This window comes from Vipera berus (genome assembly GCF_964194415.1).
Source record: "Vipera berus genome assembly, chromosome: 4".
Classification (NCBI taxonomy): Eukaryota; Metazoa; Chordata; class Lepidosauria; order Squamata; family Viperidae; genus Vipera; species Vipera berus.
In genome coordinates this window covers 100,155,815-100,173,857 of record NC_138206.1, presented here as the reverse complement: position 1 = coordinate 100,173,857, position 18,043 = coordinate 100,155,815, and the positions used below count along the sequence as shown (strand labels likewise).

Genomic DNA, 18,043 nt, shown 5'->3' with positions numbered 1-18,043 from the left:
GCGCGCGACAGGGCGCGAAGGCAGAGTCTTGTCCTTGCTGCCTGTCTGCCATGTCCTTGGCTGCGCTGCTCTGTGCGGACTGCGCCCGGGGCGACTCCTCCGGGGGGGCTGCTGGTGAGGAGGGGGCCGTGGGGGGAGGCGGGGCTAGGGGGAAGGTGGACGTGCCCACAGAGAGAGCTGTCTGTGCCACCTTTGGCACACATGCCATAGGTTCACCACCACTCACCTAGGTCATTGAGATGTCATATGACTGCAACTTGAGATTTTACTACTGTGTTCTCCATTAACCCTGCTTGTGGGAAGCCAGTTGTGAAGCAGACAAATGATGATCATGTGACTTGGAATGCTGCAGTCGTCAAAAATAGTCCCAAGCTGTTTTTTTATACCATTGTAACAGCAGTTGCTAAATGAGATATTTGGTAGGCGAGGACTACTTTTGAACCTTAGTACAAATACTACCTTAGTACTGAGATGGCAACTACTGGGTGCAGGCAGGGAAGTTGTAAAATGTTGTGTGAGAAACCAGCAGCAACTGGTTGCGATATTTTATGACTGTCCACATCATCAGTAGGATTTGAATTTGACTGGAAGGTGACTTTAGCCTTTCTTTTATGAAAATAACTGATTTGCATCGGTTTCCCAAATTTAAAAAGGGATGGAGATACGTACTGAATGAGAGAAATAACTGATTTTGCACATTTTATAAAATGCCAACATGGGACCAGCTGTATAAGAGATAGGATGGGAACTATGCTTTCGTTCAGGCAAATACTGTACAAAATGCTACCATTTGTGGCAAAGAAGATCTAATAACTCAGCTGCATTTGATCCTGCTAATCAGTGGTATCTCTAGTATTGGGGCATCCCATCCTCTGAATAGTTTCTAGGGAGGAAGCCCTTGACTTAGCAAATAGAAATTATCATGGAATTTAGGTACTCTTGAAGGCCAGCTGGGGAAAAAATGGAAAAATAATTTCTAACTGATATTGTGAAAAATCCATACATAGCAATTTAATAATTTGTCTATCGCAATATTTTTTGTCAGTTTGGTAAAAAAAAACATCTTTACAAGCTCCAAACTTTCTCATGGTTGGGTTTTTTTTTGGGGGGGGTGGGGTTGGGGGAAGAAGGTAAAATCTATTTATTCTGAATAAATAGGTTGCCTTTTGGAGAAAATTATTATCTGTGAGGAGCGAGCAAATTCCAAAATATTTTGCCATCTCTTTTTTTTTTAGGAGTGCATTTATGCCCCTACTTGCATCATTGCTTTTGACTTATTTGTTCATTGTTTGAGGTTGATGCTGTAGTGGCTTTAAGATCAAAAGCTTTGGATGAAAGCTTATGGGAGTTCCTTTGCCTTTATGTCAAATTCAGCTGATCACCATCTTTGTATCTTTTTAGAAATGCGGAGGAAGTTTGATGCAGGAGAAGACCCACTGGACGCCGAGAGTCAACAAGGTGGCGGGCATCCTTTTCACCGAGGATGGAATTCCTGGCAAGAGTTTGACCCCTTCAGTTCTGGAGGACCTTTCCAGTTTAAATTCCATTTCAATTAGATAATACAGCTATATTATTATTATTATTTTTTCCTTTTGCATATGGCAATCTGAATTTTTTCTAGATAACTTAAAATTACGGTCTAGTCTATGAGAGCCAGTTTTTTGGCGATAGTTCAAAAGGGATAGCAAATCCAGCCACATCCATAATACCAATCTGTTTGATAGCTTTGGGCATCAAAGCTCCACCTCAAGACAAACCCATGTTTGAAAAGAAACTGACTCAAGAAAGCACTTTAAAAGTTTACTAAACCATTGGGACCCTTTTTGTGGGAATTTGAAATAACTTGAAATAACAAAACAAAATTTACTCCATCTTTAGTTACCACAAGAGGAAAATGCTGAAGTCTCAACTGACTGTTGGAAGTATTACACATCTGAAGTATATGATCGTTTAGATTGTACAGACGTTGGCCACTGCAGCCAGCTTGTAGACAGTTTAAGTTGTTCTAATTAATGTTACAAGGACAATTTTCTCTGATTAAAACCTCTCCTTCTGGTTGCTTCTAAAGCAGACGTGTCAAACTCGCGACGTCACATGACGTCGCGCAACATATTGGGAACGGTTTTGCCATTGCCGGCGGGTGGGCGCGGCTTCCGGATGACGCGTCCGGCCCGCGATCCGGCAGTTTGACACCCCTGTTCTAAAGAATTGAATAGAATTAAATTTTTAGCAGGTGGTAGTGAACCATTTTCCACTGAAAATTTGCTTGACATTTGAGCAGGTCTGAGATATTGCCCATAATAAGTAGGACTTTGTTCTGCTCTTGAAAAATTTTTTTTATTTTAAAGGGTGGTAGATGACTACGTTCATCATCTTCACAACTATTATATGCATGTCTGTGGTTGCATAGATTAATAACTCACGGAGCCGATTGAAAGTATTTTCCTGCAACTGAAATCTGATATTATGAACTGTATTCAGAATGGAGCCTGGAGTCATCTTGGGGTATAATATTGAATTTGCCTTTCTTTCACATCCATTTTTTTTCCAGGAACGCTGTTTTGAACACTTAACAAAATGATACTCATCTTTCCCCTTGCTTACTCTCATTAATAACATATGTACAGCTCAGTCTATTTCAATGCAAGCCTCAAACATCTGAAAAATAATAGTGGTTGAATCTCCCTATTCTATTCTTTAGGAATGATTTGGAAACGATTTAAATTCATTTCAAAATATGCCACTATGGACGCTTGTTGAGTGAGCATTCAGACATAAACCAGGACCCACAAAGTGCTTTCATGTTTCTCTCCTGAAGAATGACTCCAGAAATGCTGGGAAAGATAGGTGTTATCTATTAACAAATCATCCTTATATTTTGGACAGCTTTAAAGGACTGCATAAAGTGCCATGGTTAGAATGGGGGTTGTGGGAAGGACAGCCCTTTGTTTTCTTGGACCAAATCCTGTGAGTCATCAATTGTACAGGACGTGGTTTGAGCAGCATTGAGTTTGCTAGAACTGCTTGTCTGAGAGAGGCCATCAGACCTGCACATGGATTGACCCAAAGGTTCGGCAATGCTTCTGGGTCAATTGAAAGAAAACATTGCCTTATAAAGCTCTCAGAGGGGGAAGATAAAAGTCTATAAAAACTATGGTGCTCTTTTGAAGGTAAAGAAATACTAAATAGTATTCAACAGTAGCACATAGTTGTTTTAATTTCTTTAAATCCTCAGTCAGGAAGTCTTTCAAAGGTTTTATGGCTGTATTGGGGGTGGGAGGGATAGGACAAGTTGAATTCTGAAGTTAACAATTGTGCCAAACCTTAAAATTGTTTCTACTCCAAGTAATGAATAGAAATTGCTTTATTATGCTGTTGTTTTTAGTGATTCTGAGTAGATTTGGTGGAAATTAGAAAAAAAAGAACTTATTTCATTCCTTTTGAAATTAAAGAAGCAATTTAAAAAGCAGTTATCAATTGCTACCAAAAAGTATCCATGGAATTAAGTGTCTCACATGTGAAAAAAAATGGGAACTTTGCCTTTGCAAAATAGCTTTACTTAAACAGTATATTTTAAGACCTCAAAGATTAAGAATGATGGTTTTCAACAGCTGAGGGTAAAAAAAAATACGGGTTATTGTTATTCTTTTCCCTAGGAAAGGAAACAGGTTTTAATTTCAAGGAAGTACATTTTGATTGGGGAGCTGGAAAAATATCCTTAAAAGCAAGCTGTTCAACAGTGGAACAGGCTCCCTTGGAAAATGGTGCTCTCTCCTCGGCAGGTTTTTAAACAAAGTCTAGAGATCCATTTGTGGTGGTTGACAAGATGGTGCAAGATGATCTCCAAGGATCACGTTATATGAGTTGATTCATTCTCAAATTTTTGTCCTTGGCACTGATCTTACATGTATTTATTTATGTTAATCCGTAGACCATGCTACCAAATTAACAGCTACCTATAATCTGGAATAGTCTACAGCACGGGTGTCAAACCTGATTGTGTCACGTGACGTATCATGAGTTTTTTGCCTTTGCAGAGCTGGGGTGGGCATGGCCTACACGTGACGCATCCGCCCCACATCAATTTGCCTACAGGGGAAATAGGTTGACAGACGATGCCATAGCTACTGCTTTACACTCTGTAGCAAGTCATCTCGAGAAGCCTGGAAGTTACGTCAGGATGCTTTTTGTTGACTACAGCTCGGCTTTCAACACCATTTTGCCGAGCATTCTCATCGAGAAGCTGACTGACTTGAAATTCTCCCCCGCCATCTGCGATTGGATTCAAGACTTTCTTAGGGATCGGTTACAAACAGTGAGGGTCGGCTCTGCTTTGTCCACCCCCCTGAAGCTTTGCACTGGCTCGCCACAGGGCTGTGTGCTTAGCCCCTACCTGTACTCTTCATACACTTATGATTGTGTATCATCTGACCCATCCACTGCGATAATCAAGTTCGCAGATGATACAACTGTGGTGGGTCTTATTACAGGTGGGGATGAGACAGCATATAGGGCGGAGGTACAAAAACTATCCATATGGTGTAGTAACAACAACTTGCACCTAAACATCGGCAAGACGAAAGAGATGGTGTTAGACTTCCGGAGAAAAAAGGAGGAACCTGCCTCACTTTACATCGGATAGAACTGTGTAGAGAGAGTTTACTCCTTTAAATTTCTGGGAGTCTACCTCTGTGAAGATCTGACCTGGAAAGTTAACACAACTCAGGTGGCTAGAAAGGCCCAACAGAGGTTTCACTTTCTTAGGGTCTTGCGGAAGAACAGGGTAGAACAACAGCTAATGACCCTCTTTTACCGGTCTACTATAGAGAGCGTCCTCTCGTATGGTATTGTGATGGTATGCTGGTCTGACAGCCGCGGATAGGAAAGTATTACAGAGGGTAGTGAGCACAGCACAAGACATTGTGGGCTGTCCCCTGACACCACTGGATGACATCGCCAGGGCTCGTTGCCTTGGAAGAGTGAGGAAGATTCTCAGGGATGACTCACACCCTGGACGGTATCTCTTTATTCTCCTACCATCCGGTAGGAGATATAGGAATATAGCCAGCCGTACCAACAGGCTGAAAAATAGCTTTTATCCGTGGGCTGTTAGGCTTTTAAATGGGACATAATCTTATGCAGAATTGACTTGGGAGGCCGGTGTGTGGTGTAGTTGGTTCACATAGTGTGGTGGGATGGAGGGTTTGTTGTCACTGTGTGTTGGGGGGAGAGAGCACGGGGGGAGGCTCAGCTAATCTCAATGTACACATGTTGTACTTTGACAATAAAGGTTTATTATTATTTATTATTATTATTAAAAGCTTTCGGTGAGAAAATCCACATAAAGGAAAAGCTGAGAAATTGGTAGAAATAGCCCAATGGACTATTTGCACCTAGGACTGAACTCACATGCACATTAAGCAAGAACTTTATGAGGAGAAAATCATGAGAAAGAAGGCACAAGTCTTTTTAAAATACTAATCTCCCCCCCCCCACTTTATTCTTCTCAAATGAAGGAAAGATAGCCACACTAGAAACCAGGTCAGAGTTGATCTAACCATCCAAGTTTACTCTGCTTTAATAAGTTTACCCAAGGAATTAAGACTTTGGCCTTTCCCACAGTTTTCAGGGACAAATATGCAACTAATGGTAATTTAGCAGTGGGAAAACCGTATACTTGCAAAATATATACTTTCCTGTATGAAATTAGGACATCTATGGCCTGTCTTAACGAATAGAAAAATTGTTTTAATGGCTGAAATGTAGAATGCCAGTTTTGTTCGTAATTACAGTAAATTCAAATTGAAGCGAATCCATTAAAAAACTATGGATCTTAATATTTCTTTTTAAACGTTACTAATTTGAAATCCGGAAGCTATTTTGTGGCAGTGTGGTTTTATATTAAATTGGTGGCCTTAAGTGTACATTTCATCTTCTCATTGTGTCTGAAATCTGAAGTTTAAAATTCTGTTTTATCAAAGCCAGTTACATATAGTTATCAAAATAATTATTGCCTCTCTTAGTGGGAGAGTGTTTGGAACCCACTTTTCTCCACATTGAGCAGAAATGAGACCAAAGTAATACTAAATACTACGAGGAGTACTAGAACATCTAAGTCCTTTGCTCATTAATATTTATTATTATTTATTATTTGGATTTATATACCGCCCCTCTCCCAAAGGGAGACAATACATAAGAACCACTGCCAAGTCTCCCCCTCTACAGGAAGCTGCTCTACAGAAGAGTGGTCAAAGTAGTAAACTTTTTTTAAAATCTAATTTTGCGGTGGGCTAACAGAAACCTGTTTATCTGTTTTGTTATATTTTGCAGTGGGGGAATTGCCATACTTGATTCCAAATGGATACTTTGTCTGATTGGAAAAAGATAACAGCTGCTTTAAAAGAAACAGATAAACATCTTAGGTGTGTGCATACACCAAAGCTGCTTTTCTGCATCGCCCTACTTTATACTAAGAATTAGCCAGCAAGCCAAGCTGGAAGCTCAAGAGCAGGGTTTTTCAAAGGTGTTCTACAAAACTCAAGGAGAGATTAAAGGCAAACAAAGAGTTAATCCAAACACATTGTTTTCCATCATTAGAGCCTCTTGATCAGATGTTGTAGGAATTTTTTTAGTTAACCTGTTCTGGGGCCTGAAAAGGTTTGCAAGCCTCTTTATTCCCAAGATCATCAGTGAGCTGGCAAGGCTGAGATAGTTAAATACTTATTGAGGAAGATCCTTTGATCACAGGAAACACAAGGCACTAGGACAGGCTTCCTTGTTAATTGACATTTTTCGTAATGGAGCAAATCAATGAGCATTGCAGAAGAATCAGTGATTTTTAATCATATTTATAAATATGTGTGAGACAGAATTCAGTTATGATCAATGTGAAATCTTTTGAAGATTGGAAAATGCCTTAGCCTAGTAAAGGACGCAGCTGCTTGATGTTTCTGTCCCACCTGCAAAGCTCTGGTAATCTGGGTTAACAGAAGCCTTGCATGATTAACTGCAGCATCCAAACAATCTAAATATTTTAAAAGCAAAGGGATCAGAACTGATTTTGGGGTCCAAACTCCTCCATTATGAGTCTATGACAAAGTTACATACCTCTGAGTTGAAGGGCCACATTTTCATAGTATTTCTTTTTTTTTAATGCTATTTGCAAGTTGCAAAAAAATAATCACAGATTGCTATTTTATCATGGCAGGTTCCATTATGCAGAGCTAATGGGTTACTCCTGATGTCACCACCATTATCCATAGCGGTCCCTGTCTCTGTTTCTAGCTTAGATAATGTGAGTCTATGGCAGAGGTTTCCAACCTTTCCGGTCTTGCAGACCAGAGGGAAGGAGAGCAGCTTCTGAATTGGTGCACGTGCATGCACAGGGCCACACACCCTGATGCGGCACTAGCAGCCCTGTTGTGCAGGTGGCACTGTGCTCATGCGCACATGGCCACACATCCCACACGGTGGCTAGCAGTGAATGCCCAAACAGGCTGCGGACACCCGCCCCTGCTAGCATCCCTGTTCATGCCCATATGCATGTGCAAACGGGGCCACGGGCACTAGCGCAAGTGGAATGCACACCCACCTGTTCGTGCACTGGTCAGCCATTTCCGTGGCCCATTGGCCAGGCCATAGGTTGGGAACTACTGGTCTATGGCACAAGCTTGTTCAAGTTTGCTTCACTCATTTCTATTACATTTTGCAGATTGAAAATTTTGACCACAGTGAATATATCTGAATATTTTTTTTCCATAATAGGAAAACTGGAACAGGATGCAGGACTCTCTTGGGGAGAGGGAGGGGGGGGTTCACTGAAATAGAACTTTCTGAAAGTGATGCAGGCTGAATAAAAAGATTAATAAGTAACCCCAGACTGTGGGGTTGTTAATTTAACTGGGTTTTAGATTTACTCTTGGGGCTTGAATTTAATTGTTTTTAATTTTTTGTATTCATGGTTTTAACTGCCCTGTAAACCGCCCTGAGTCCTACGGGAATAGGGCGGTATACAAATCCAATAAAATAAATAAATAAATAAATAATTTCCAGTACTGTCTTAAGTATTAAATATTGTTACAGAAATTCTTATAGGAAGTATTTTAAAATTTAAATATAGTACTGCATTAAGGGTTCCACTTATTTTCTGTAAAAAGGCACACACATCATTTCCAAATACACTTTTATTTACTGCGCATTTTTTTACAGTCTGTTTGTTCCATGCCATGTGCAATGTAAGTCATTTTTTAAAAAACAAATTGCACAAATACACAGTGTATCTCAATTACATTTATTAAAAGCAGTCTTTTGGTTTCTGTCTGTGGTCAGCGTTGCCAAATATTCCTAAAGTTCATCATGCTTGGACTCTGTAAAAGAATTTAATGTTACTAATTTTGAATGCACATCACTACAAAGCAAGACAATGTTAAAACTGACCAGTATTCTCTTTCTTAAAAGTCATTTTTTTCATCACTCCCTCGGCCATTCCCTTTTTAACTGAACCATAATTATTACTCCACGCTCATGACAAGCTGATTAGTAAGAGAATGGATGGCAATCAACCCAACCTACCTTAATGAAGTCTTCCAGATGCATTGCAGTATAATTGCAGTACAATTTACACGCTTACTACTCAACCTGGCTTCCAGCATTATTGTTTCAAGTTTATTCTAAAGGTAAAGGTAAAGGTTCCCCCGCACATGCATGCTAGTCGTTTCCGACTCTAGGGGCCAGTGCTCATCTCTGTTTCAAAGCCGAAGAGCCAGCGCTTGTCCGAGGACGTCTCCGTGGTCATGTGGCTGGCATGACTAGATGCCAAAGGCACACGGAACGCTGTTACCTTCCCACCGGAGTGGTCCCTATTTTTCTACTTGCATTTTTACGTGCTTTCGAACTGCTAGGTTGGCAGAAGCTGGGACGAGTAACAGGTGCTCACTCTGTTACGTGGCACTCGGGATTCGACCCGCCAAACTGCCGACCATCTGATCGACAAGCTCAGCGTCCTAACCCGCTGAGCCACCGCATCCCTGAGTTTATTCTAGCAGTGTGTAAAACATCTTAAATCCCAAACTCTAAAATAGTTGGAAGCATGGAACCTTCTGGCATGGTTGGAACCTTTTTTTTTTTTTTTATAAAGTTGGAACTTCTTTTTAAAGGGTATTTCAAACTTGGAATACTTTGGGCACTACTAAAAACGCCTTGCTTGTAATGACACAGAGCAGTTCAAAAAGAACTGATTATGTAGCTACATTTCTGAATAGGACTGGTGATAGATTAAAAATGTATGCATGAATCAATCAATAGAAGGAGCAGCGTGGTGGCCTAGTGGTAAAGATGCTCGCCTCCCATTTGAAGTGGAAGATGTTTTTCTCTCTTATGATACAAAGGAAATATATCTGCTGTGAACTCCACAGGCATCAGGAAGGGCATCTGGCCAGTAAACGCTGGCTCTATTCAGTTCCCCTGACTATCCCAAATTAAGGGATTACAGGGTTATAAAAAAAAATCAATCCATAGAAGAATAAATTCAATCTCACAAGTCTAGGCTTATTATCCATAGGATAGATTATACACAAAGGATAGGAGTATACACAGACTGAAATATTTCTGGATTATATTACATGTTTATTCCAAAAATTCTAAAATCTAGCGACTGGGAATTATAACCACCAGAAAAACATTTTCAATTGCTTATGTCCCTACATTACCTTATATAGGAGCAAAACCTTTCCTGGGAAATACAAGGATTCAAGTGGATTTTTTTAAGAAAAAAAAAGCAAATCCAATTTATTATTAACTTTATCACTTTAATGGTTACAAACTTGGACACATTAAATTATACCTGACACTGATCAACAAACTTTTAAGTGTTGGCAAGATGCCTATAAATTTGACTCCTGGCCAATTTTTAAAAATCATTCTATTCTTCAAACCAACTGCTGAATGCAAAAGAAATCAGTGCCTCATCCACTGAGCTTCAGTGCCTCTTTAATCTCATAAGAAAAAGGAGGAGAAAACATGGTGCATTGCTAGTCAGTTTACGATATAAGGTATGTGCGACATCATATAGAGTGTTCAAGATGGTGTATAGACACGGCAGAGCAATTCCCCTCTGTACAATGGGTGGGGCTTGCTCTAAAATCACGTCCATCATCTTGCAGAGTTTGACCCATCCTGTAATAGGTCATTTTGTGGTCATTTTGCAAAAGATCTGGGCTGCTGATACAAAAAAAAGGCATTTGAGTACTACAAAGCACTTCTCCCTGAGCACAAATACCAACCAAAAGGTGATGCATAAGACAATAGATTCTGACTGGGCACTCTCCTTAAGAGCTGCTATCTTGTATAGCCCTGGCACTATGTTTCTGGGTGGGAAGAGAGGGGGAGTCCCAAGGTAAATATTTGATATACTCCATCAAGCCAGAGAAGAATTTCAAAACTATTTTAACAGAAGGTGAAAATGAATATAAATTAAGATTAGTGTTGCTCAACTGCACTTGTGGAGTGCCCACCCTCGTCCCACCAACTGCATAGGATTATGGAGACATTAGAGATCTCCAGGTAACGTTGCCTCTTCAAGACAGATAAACAAAACCAATCAAGTCCTCTTCCCAGGGCAATTTCATGAGCTATGGAAGTTTCTCCTTTGCCTCACCTTTTGGATGGAATGGAGTCCTGTTTGTCTTCTCGTTTCTGATACGATTTAATAGCTTCTGTATTTCAGAGTCATAATCTGTCCATTCAGGAACAATCCTGACAGCAGCTTCTAGTTTAGGCTCCTTAGTTTTTGGATTGTTGCACTGAAATATATAAATGGAAAAAAGGCTTACCATGATTTAAAGTCCAAAACAAAACCCTATCATTACAAAAGAAAAATCACCGTGAAAAGAACTATTGTTGTTGTTAGTTGCGAAGTTGTGTCTGACCCATCGCGACCCCATGGACAACGTTCCTCCAGGCCTTCCTGTCCTCTACCAGAAAAGAACTATACATATATTAAAATGAAAATGGGTGAATTGTAAATGAGCTACATTATCAGAAATGTTGCACGCTACAGCCCCAGTGAGATGATTAGTCCAGAATGTAAAAAAATCCCAAGTTAAGTCGATAATATTTCCATTTCTAGTGCTTCCAAATGACAGCGGACAAAAAAAACAAACCAAATCTGTTTTCCAAATTTGCTATCTCTGCTATCTCCCTGTTCTCCAACCCAGGATTTAGACTGCGAGGGCTCCCCAGCTTCTCAAACTAAAAAGTATGCACCATTTTTGTAGTATTGCACAATGGAACTGTGCTGACATACCGGCAACCTTTATGCATATGATTCTGGGGGAAAGATCATATTAATATTTTATAGAGAATAGCTTGTCATGCTTTCCAATTGCTACCCTATTAAGTTTCAGAAACATCTGAAAAGCATCCATCTCCAGGTCTCAGGAACCCTCACCCCCTCCATTCAATTTTTTTTTTTAGACTGACTGGCTCCCAACTGTCAGGACTACAATTTACAAAAGGCAAGGAGATGAATCTGGAAGAAATCTTTGATAATTAAATTAATAAAATAGAAATCTAGATATCTAGATAGAAGCAGCCAATATATCACACTTTATATTCTGTCCCTTAATATTACAAAAGGGATGCGGTGGCTCAGTGGGTTAGGATGCTGAGCTTGTCGATCAGAAGGTCGGCAGTTTGGCGGGTGGAATCCCGAGTGCCGCGTAACAGAGTGAGCGCCTGTTACTCGTCCCAGCTTCTGCCAACCTAGCAGTTCGAAAGCACGTAAAAATGCAAGTAGAAAAATAGGGACCACTACGGTGGGAAGGTAACAGTGTTCCATGTGCCTTTGGTGTCTAGTCATGCCGGCCACATGACCATGGAGGCGTCCTTGGACAAGAACTGGCTCTTCGGCTTTGAAACGGAGATGAGCACCGGCCCCTAGAGTCGGAAACAACTAGCACGCATGTGCGGGGGAACCTTTACCTTTACCTAATATTACAATAATCTCTTTTTGTTATAAAATGGAAAGTATCCACAAAGCTACTGCTCAGTTAGCATCTGCCTGCTTTCTCTGCTATGGCCTAATGGCTAATATGTGCATGATCAGGCTTTTCTTTTGTTCTTCCAAGCTATGGGGTATAAAGTACAACTGAAATATGGAACAGTAATTCAAGATGCTTTGTGAGATAAATCCTATTGCTGCAAATTCAGATAGGATCCACAATGTACCACAATTTTATGATTTCCATGATTCAGCTGTTAACTTTTACATGTAACAAAAATAGAGACAGAATTTTGACTCAGAAACCTCTACATTACTACTAGTTAGATTCCAGGAGACAATGGAAAAATGCTGCTATGAAACTGCTTATAGGAGTAGATTTTCCTTTATAAAAAGGTAAAGGTTCCCCCGCACATGCGTGCTAGTCGTTTCCGACTCTAGGGGCCGGTGCTCATCTCCGTTTCAAAGCCGAAGAGCCAGCGCTTGTCCGAGGACGTCTCCGTGGTCATGTGGCCGGCATGACTAGACGCCAAAGGCGCACGGAACGCTGTTACCTTCCCACCGGAGTGGTCCCTATTTTTCTACTTGCATTTTTTACGTGCTATCGAACTGCTAGGTTGGCAGAAGCTGGGACGAGTAACAGGCGCTCACTCTGTTACGCGGCACTCGGGATTTGACCCGCCAAACTGCCGACCTTCCGATCGACAAGCTCAGCGTCCTAACCCACTGAGCCACCTTTATAACGTCACTCAATTTTACACCCACTCACCAGATCAATGGTTTTAGCCTTTTTTTTGGATTCATCGCTGCACCAAGTTTCACACCATAGCCATTCTTGAGGGAGAGATTTAATAGGCACCTGATGAATCATGTTATTTGGAAGATCCTAAAAAGGTAAGATTTGGAATTGTTATTTGGAATGCAGTATGCTGTACATTGTACCCAATGTGGTATTTCCTGTGCAGGTTGAATTACAATTGTCATCAATGTATGAACCTTTATTATCAAAGTACAACAGGTATACATTGAGATTTGGCTGAGCCTCTCTTCGTGCCCCCAGCACCACAACTCACAGTGACAACAAATCCACCATCTTGTTACACCATCTGAGCTAATTGCACTACACACCGGCCTCGCAAGTCAATCATACATAAAGTTATTTCCCGTTCAAGAGCCTGACAGTCCACGGATAGAAGCTGTTCTTCAGCCTGTTGGTACACCTGGCTATACTCCTGTATCTCTTACCCGATGGTAGGCGAGTAAAGAGATACCAACCAGGGTGTGAGTCATCCCTGAGAATTTTCCTCACTCTTCCAAGGCAGCAAGCCCTGGTGATGTCATCCAGTGGTGTCAGGGGACAGCCCACAATGTCTTGTGCTGTGCTCACCAACCTCTGTAATACTTTCCTATCCCCAGCTGTCAGACCAGCATACCAAACCACAATACAGTACGAGAGGACGCTCTCTATAGTAGACTGGTAAAAGAGGGTCATTAGCCATTGTTCTACCCCGTTCTTCCACAAGACCCTGAGGAAGTGGAGTCTCTGTTGGGCCTTTCTGGCTCAGACAATGCAGTGTATTGGAGAACAAAACTTGTAATCCAACCCTCTAAGAGGACCTTGGCTACTGCTTGGGAAGAGTGATGAGAATATCACATATAACCTTACCTTAATTTTGTTTATTACTTTTTACTTTACTTTTGAACGTATACCCTACTCAAAAATACAGTATAAATTCACTCAGCAGTATAAAAAAATAAAAAAATCCAACAACAATAAAATAAAAGTTAAACAATTAAAAGCTTGGCAAGATATGTCTTCCCAAGTACTGGAAGAAGAGGAGCAAGCACATCTCCTCAGTCTGAGGAGTCTTCACTCATCTCTCAAACAGGGCTCTATAAATATGCCAGTTTAGCACTTTTGAAGCACGATTAAATCTTGGGTAACAGAGGTTTTTCTTGGTAACATATATTATGGACTATAGCATACCTGATCTAGGTTGGATAAACTGTTTGGATCTTGACTTAGTGCTTGATATTGACCTCTAAGTCTGTCGCCTGCAGCAATCCTCCGGAATATCTTCAGATCCACAACATATAAAGCACTACAAAAACAAACAATAAAGATTATGACAGTGCATTAGGACTCGTTTCCCGGCCTTGAAAAATGGGTTATTATCAAAATGTTGCTAGTATCACTAGTTGAAATATATATAAAAAGGACACAATGTTTCTATCTTTTGCCATGTCCTTTAGTGAATCCCATTCAATGAGACTTTCCATGCATAACTTTTGACAGAAAGATAAAGGCTATTAATTTTTATACAATGTACGTGGAGAGGGAAGAGAAACAGATTTGCACAGTTTTCCTACCTGATGTGATACTTCTTTTTCCCCAGATGTGAAGCCCAATATCCTGACTTCCAGAAACGGTAGCCCTCCATTTCTCTACGACTATCACAGAAAGGAGTGTAACCATAAGGTGCACCTCTTAAGTTCAGATCGCGGAGTTCTTTCAGATCACTTCTTACAATCTAAATATTGGAAGAAAGCAAAAGGGGGCTATAATTCCTGGCTATGTTATTAATTATAACTGCTATTTATATATTTACTACATTCCTAAACCACCCGTCTTATTCATTAAGCTAGGTTTTCCATGATCCACCATATATCTTAAAATAGGTTCACCTGGGTCATTGTGTTATGTTACTTACTATATATTAATTAATGAACTAGCATGTAAGAGTATGTCAGTATTTTGCAGATCCTTCCAAGTGGCTGAGAAGAGAGCAAAGTGTGTTGGATGGTCTTCAGATTATGAATACTACCTTGCCCAGAATAGTGTGAGCATGCTTCTGCCAATGCAAGTTTGGTTATGCTTGTGATCTACTGGCCAAAATGTACCAAACACTGACTGGCATTGCCCTTGCCATTAGCAGGGAATGCTGGATGTGGCACAACATCCCTGTGCTGAATGACAAGGTGGGCCTCATATTATCTATTTACTAAAGGGTAGAGAAACTTTCGACCAATCAAATTGCTGCCATATAGAGGAAGACTAAACCGCTAAGGCATTTGGTGACAGTCATGCCAGTGTGGGAGACAGCAATTTGGATAAAAGGAAAACATGGAAAAGAGCATGAATTAATCACTGAAATGAAAGGAGAAAAATGCCTCCATGAAACCAAGAAAAAGAGGGGTACCCGAGTGAAGGTGGACTGACCTTGTGACTAACGACTATAAGCAGGAAAGTGAAGATACAGGTTTAATAAGAAATGAAATGAATAAAATATATGTCGCAAAGTATGAACTATAATCTAGGACAGGGGTAGGCAACCTTGGCTCTTTTATGACTCATGGACTTCAACTCCCAAAATTCCTGAGCCAGCTATGCTGGCTCAGGAATTCTGGGAGTTGAAGTCCATGAGTCATAAAAGAGCCAAGGTTGCCTACCCCTGATCTAGGATATTATTAGTAGGCATGAAAGTAAGTAAAATAGCACATTACATCCAGGATAATGGATATTTTCCCTGAAAATAAGACTTGGTTTTTTGTTGGTTTTTTTGCGTCCAACAGAGGCACCAGATCTTATTTTGGGGGGGCGGGGTGTCTTTTCCACTCACCTCTTACACCAACAGCCCCAACCAGCTGGCCCACTTCTTCTGCGACCAAAGGAGCAGCTCATTCTGCAGCTGAGCATGGAGCTCCGGCCTGCATTTTGTAGACGCCTTTCCAGAAGGGCACTGCAGCTGCGCATTAAGCTACGGATTGAATCCATAGCTCGGTTCTCGGCTGCAGAGGCCTTCCGGAAAGGCCTTTCACTGCGAAATGCAGGCCTGGGGACACCGCAGAAGAAGTGGGCCGGCGAGGAGAGGCAGGCTGCAACAGTAAGTGGGTGCATGGTGCGTGGGGCAGCTCCACCTCCCCACCCCCGCCCTAACTTGATTTTTAGGTGTGTACCTTGCCCCAAAACTAGGGCTTATTTTGGGGGGAGGGCTTATATTATGCCCACCCCCAAAAATCAAGTTAGGGCTTATTTTCTGGATAGGTCTTACTTTTGGGAAAACATGGTAGTTTTGAGAACAAATGTGCATTATGAATGAATGTAATTCAGGATGAAAGAAAATTGTTAGAAGAATTGAAGGGTACACAGAAGAAGTGACTGGGCTTTTTGAAACCTCAACAATGAATGAGAATGAATGAATGAATATGTTGATAATTTGGCGAGCACCTACTTAAAGAGCTGCTCTGCATATGTGTTTAAATGTATATCGATTTATTCAAAGAAATGAATTAAAATATACAAACAGGAATAATTTAATTGCTAATGATAAAATACAGAGAAATAGTGAAGGATACCAAGAGGAAGAGAAGTTTTGGAAATGGGATAGGCCAATTTTTTTTTATAGGGCCAACATGGTATCTTGGGAACAGTGAGCATTGGAGAAAAGAAATAAGTGGAAGGAAAATTGAGTCCTGTGTGACTTTCTGCATAGGAAATATGAAATAGGATGTTTGATGCAAATGTTAAAGCAAAAAGGACTGTGGATAAGAAGAAAGATATTGTGTAATATACATAACATGAAGAAAATAGCTGCAAAGAAAACAAGGGGGACATGAAAATGTTAAGATGAGAAGAGGAAGAGAAAAAGGCAGAGCAATTTTTATGGAAAAAAACGACTGCGAAAACTAGAGACTGTGCCTGAGAAAGGTTTTGACAGAATTGATTGAAAATACACAAGATGTGATAGTAAAGCAGAAAGGCTTTATACCAGAATTTCGCTCTTCAGAAAGTTATTCAGAAATGTATAAATTTGAGAAAGCAATTGACCACGTTTGTTAGAGAATGAATATCATAATGTGAATTTTTGAATTATGAAATGTATTTTTGCAAAATGGAGTTGAAGATTGGTTGCTAAATGCAATAAGAGCAGTATAGTATAAGTAAAACATACATAAAATAAATTACATGCTTACTGAATGCAATGCATGTTGCTACAGTTACTTATTATATTTATGGACACACACACACACACAGAGCTTAGGGCAATGTTACAGGTGAATTGGCTGGAGCATTAATGAACATTTATTTTTGTATGCAAATGATGCTACATTTTTGGCCAAGAATCTGAATAATTTATAGTGAGTGTTATGCAACAGCTTATATCGATCTGAAAATGCATCTATCAAAGATTAGGGGGAAATGGAACAAGCAACTGCAATGCAAAAATTGCAGTTAAAATTAGAAAGCAATTAGACAAATTTTCAAGTCAAAATGTGTCGAGTACCAAATGTGCTACAATAGGAAGATGGGGACAACCTCAGAGAATAGACAGAAAGTCAGCCATGCGAAGAAGGGAGCTGCAAAAGGAAACAGGGGACAGCCACAGACGGCGGACAGGAAGACATTCCCAGCCAAAAGAAAGGGTCATGTGTTAAGTCACATGGTTTGCTTGTTTGGTAGTCATTGTTTTAGTACTCATCGTGCCTTCCAAAACCAACTGAGGACAAGTACCAAGGTACCACTACATATAGAATTAAGCATGGACAAAGGAAAGCAAGGACAATTAAAACTGTTGTATTTTAATCTGCCTTGTTACCTGATCGGCATCAACGAATATTATTTTGTCCACAGCCAATGGGAAGAGAACATCCAAGAAGAGAATTTTATAACCCCAGATGATTCTTTGTTTTTCTGTCTCCTGATGAAGCCAGTGGGGCCATTTGTATTGCACAAGCTCATAATCAAAGCCATATTCTTTAGCCATATGAGGTATAAGCGCCTACAAAACAGACATCGAGACAAGGTAAGCTATATCCTCATTGTTCCCAGCACAACAAACTGGTCAATGTCACATGAAAAGTGAATGTACAGAGTCTTATTGTTTTCCATGCCTGGATATTAATTTAATGTGTTCAGAAATGAGAGAACTCTCCTTTCGGCAAAAAAAAAAAAAAGGCAATACTGCATGGTTCAGATTTTTTTCAGGAGAAATGTTTTGTTTTTCTGCTGGAAATGTTTCTGCTGGAAATGTTTTATTTTTCCTG

The 18,043-nt window shown here is 40.4% G+C and overlaps 2 protein-coding genes across 4 annotated transcripts in view; one reads left to right on the top strand and one right to left on the bottom strand.

Annotated features, from left to right (window-relative positions):
* Positions 1 to 5,837, top strand: part of DNAJC3 (DnaJ heat shock protein family (Hsp40) member C3) — a 35,388-nt gene extending 29,551 nt beyond the window's left edge. The window contains exon 12 of the mRNA XM_081326765.1: positions 1,402 to 5,837. Coding sequence (XP_081182891.1) covers positions 1,402 to 1,556 — 155 coding nt within the window. The 3' untranslated portion in view covers positions 1,557 to 5,837. The remainder of the gene's footprint in view (positions 1 to 1,401) is intronic.
* Positions 5,838 to 6,083: 246 nt separating this feature from the next.
* Positions 6,084 to 18,043, bottom strand: part of UGGT2 (UDP-glucose glycoprotein glucosyltransferase 2) — an 88,423-nt gene continuing 76,463 nt past the window's right edge. Inside the window, exons 34-39 of one of the 3 annotated variants that reach the window (XM_081326764.1) lie at positions 17,596 to 17,778; positions 14,369 to 14,529; positions 13,986 to 14,100; positions 12,768 to 12,884; positions 10,655 to 10,799; positions 6,084 to 8,366 (exon numbers count right to left, since the gene is read on the bottom strand). In XM_081326764.1, coding sequence (XP_081182890.1) covers positions 8,344 to 8,366; positions 10,655 to 10,799; positions 12,768 to 12,884; positions 13,986 to 14,100; positions 14,369 to 14,529; positions 17,596 to 17,778 — 744 coding nt within the window. In that variant the 3' untranslated portion in view covers positions 6,084 to 8,343. Of the gene's footprint in view, positions 8,367 to 8,869; positions 10,800 to 12,767; positions 12,885 to 13,985; positions 14,101 to 14,368; positions 14,530 to 17,595; positions 17,779 to 18,043 lie in introns of those variants that run through there. The other 2 variants (XM_081326763.1, XR_014026302.1) reach the window with 2 other exon arrangements.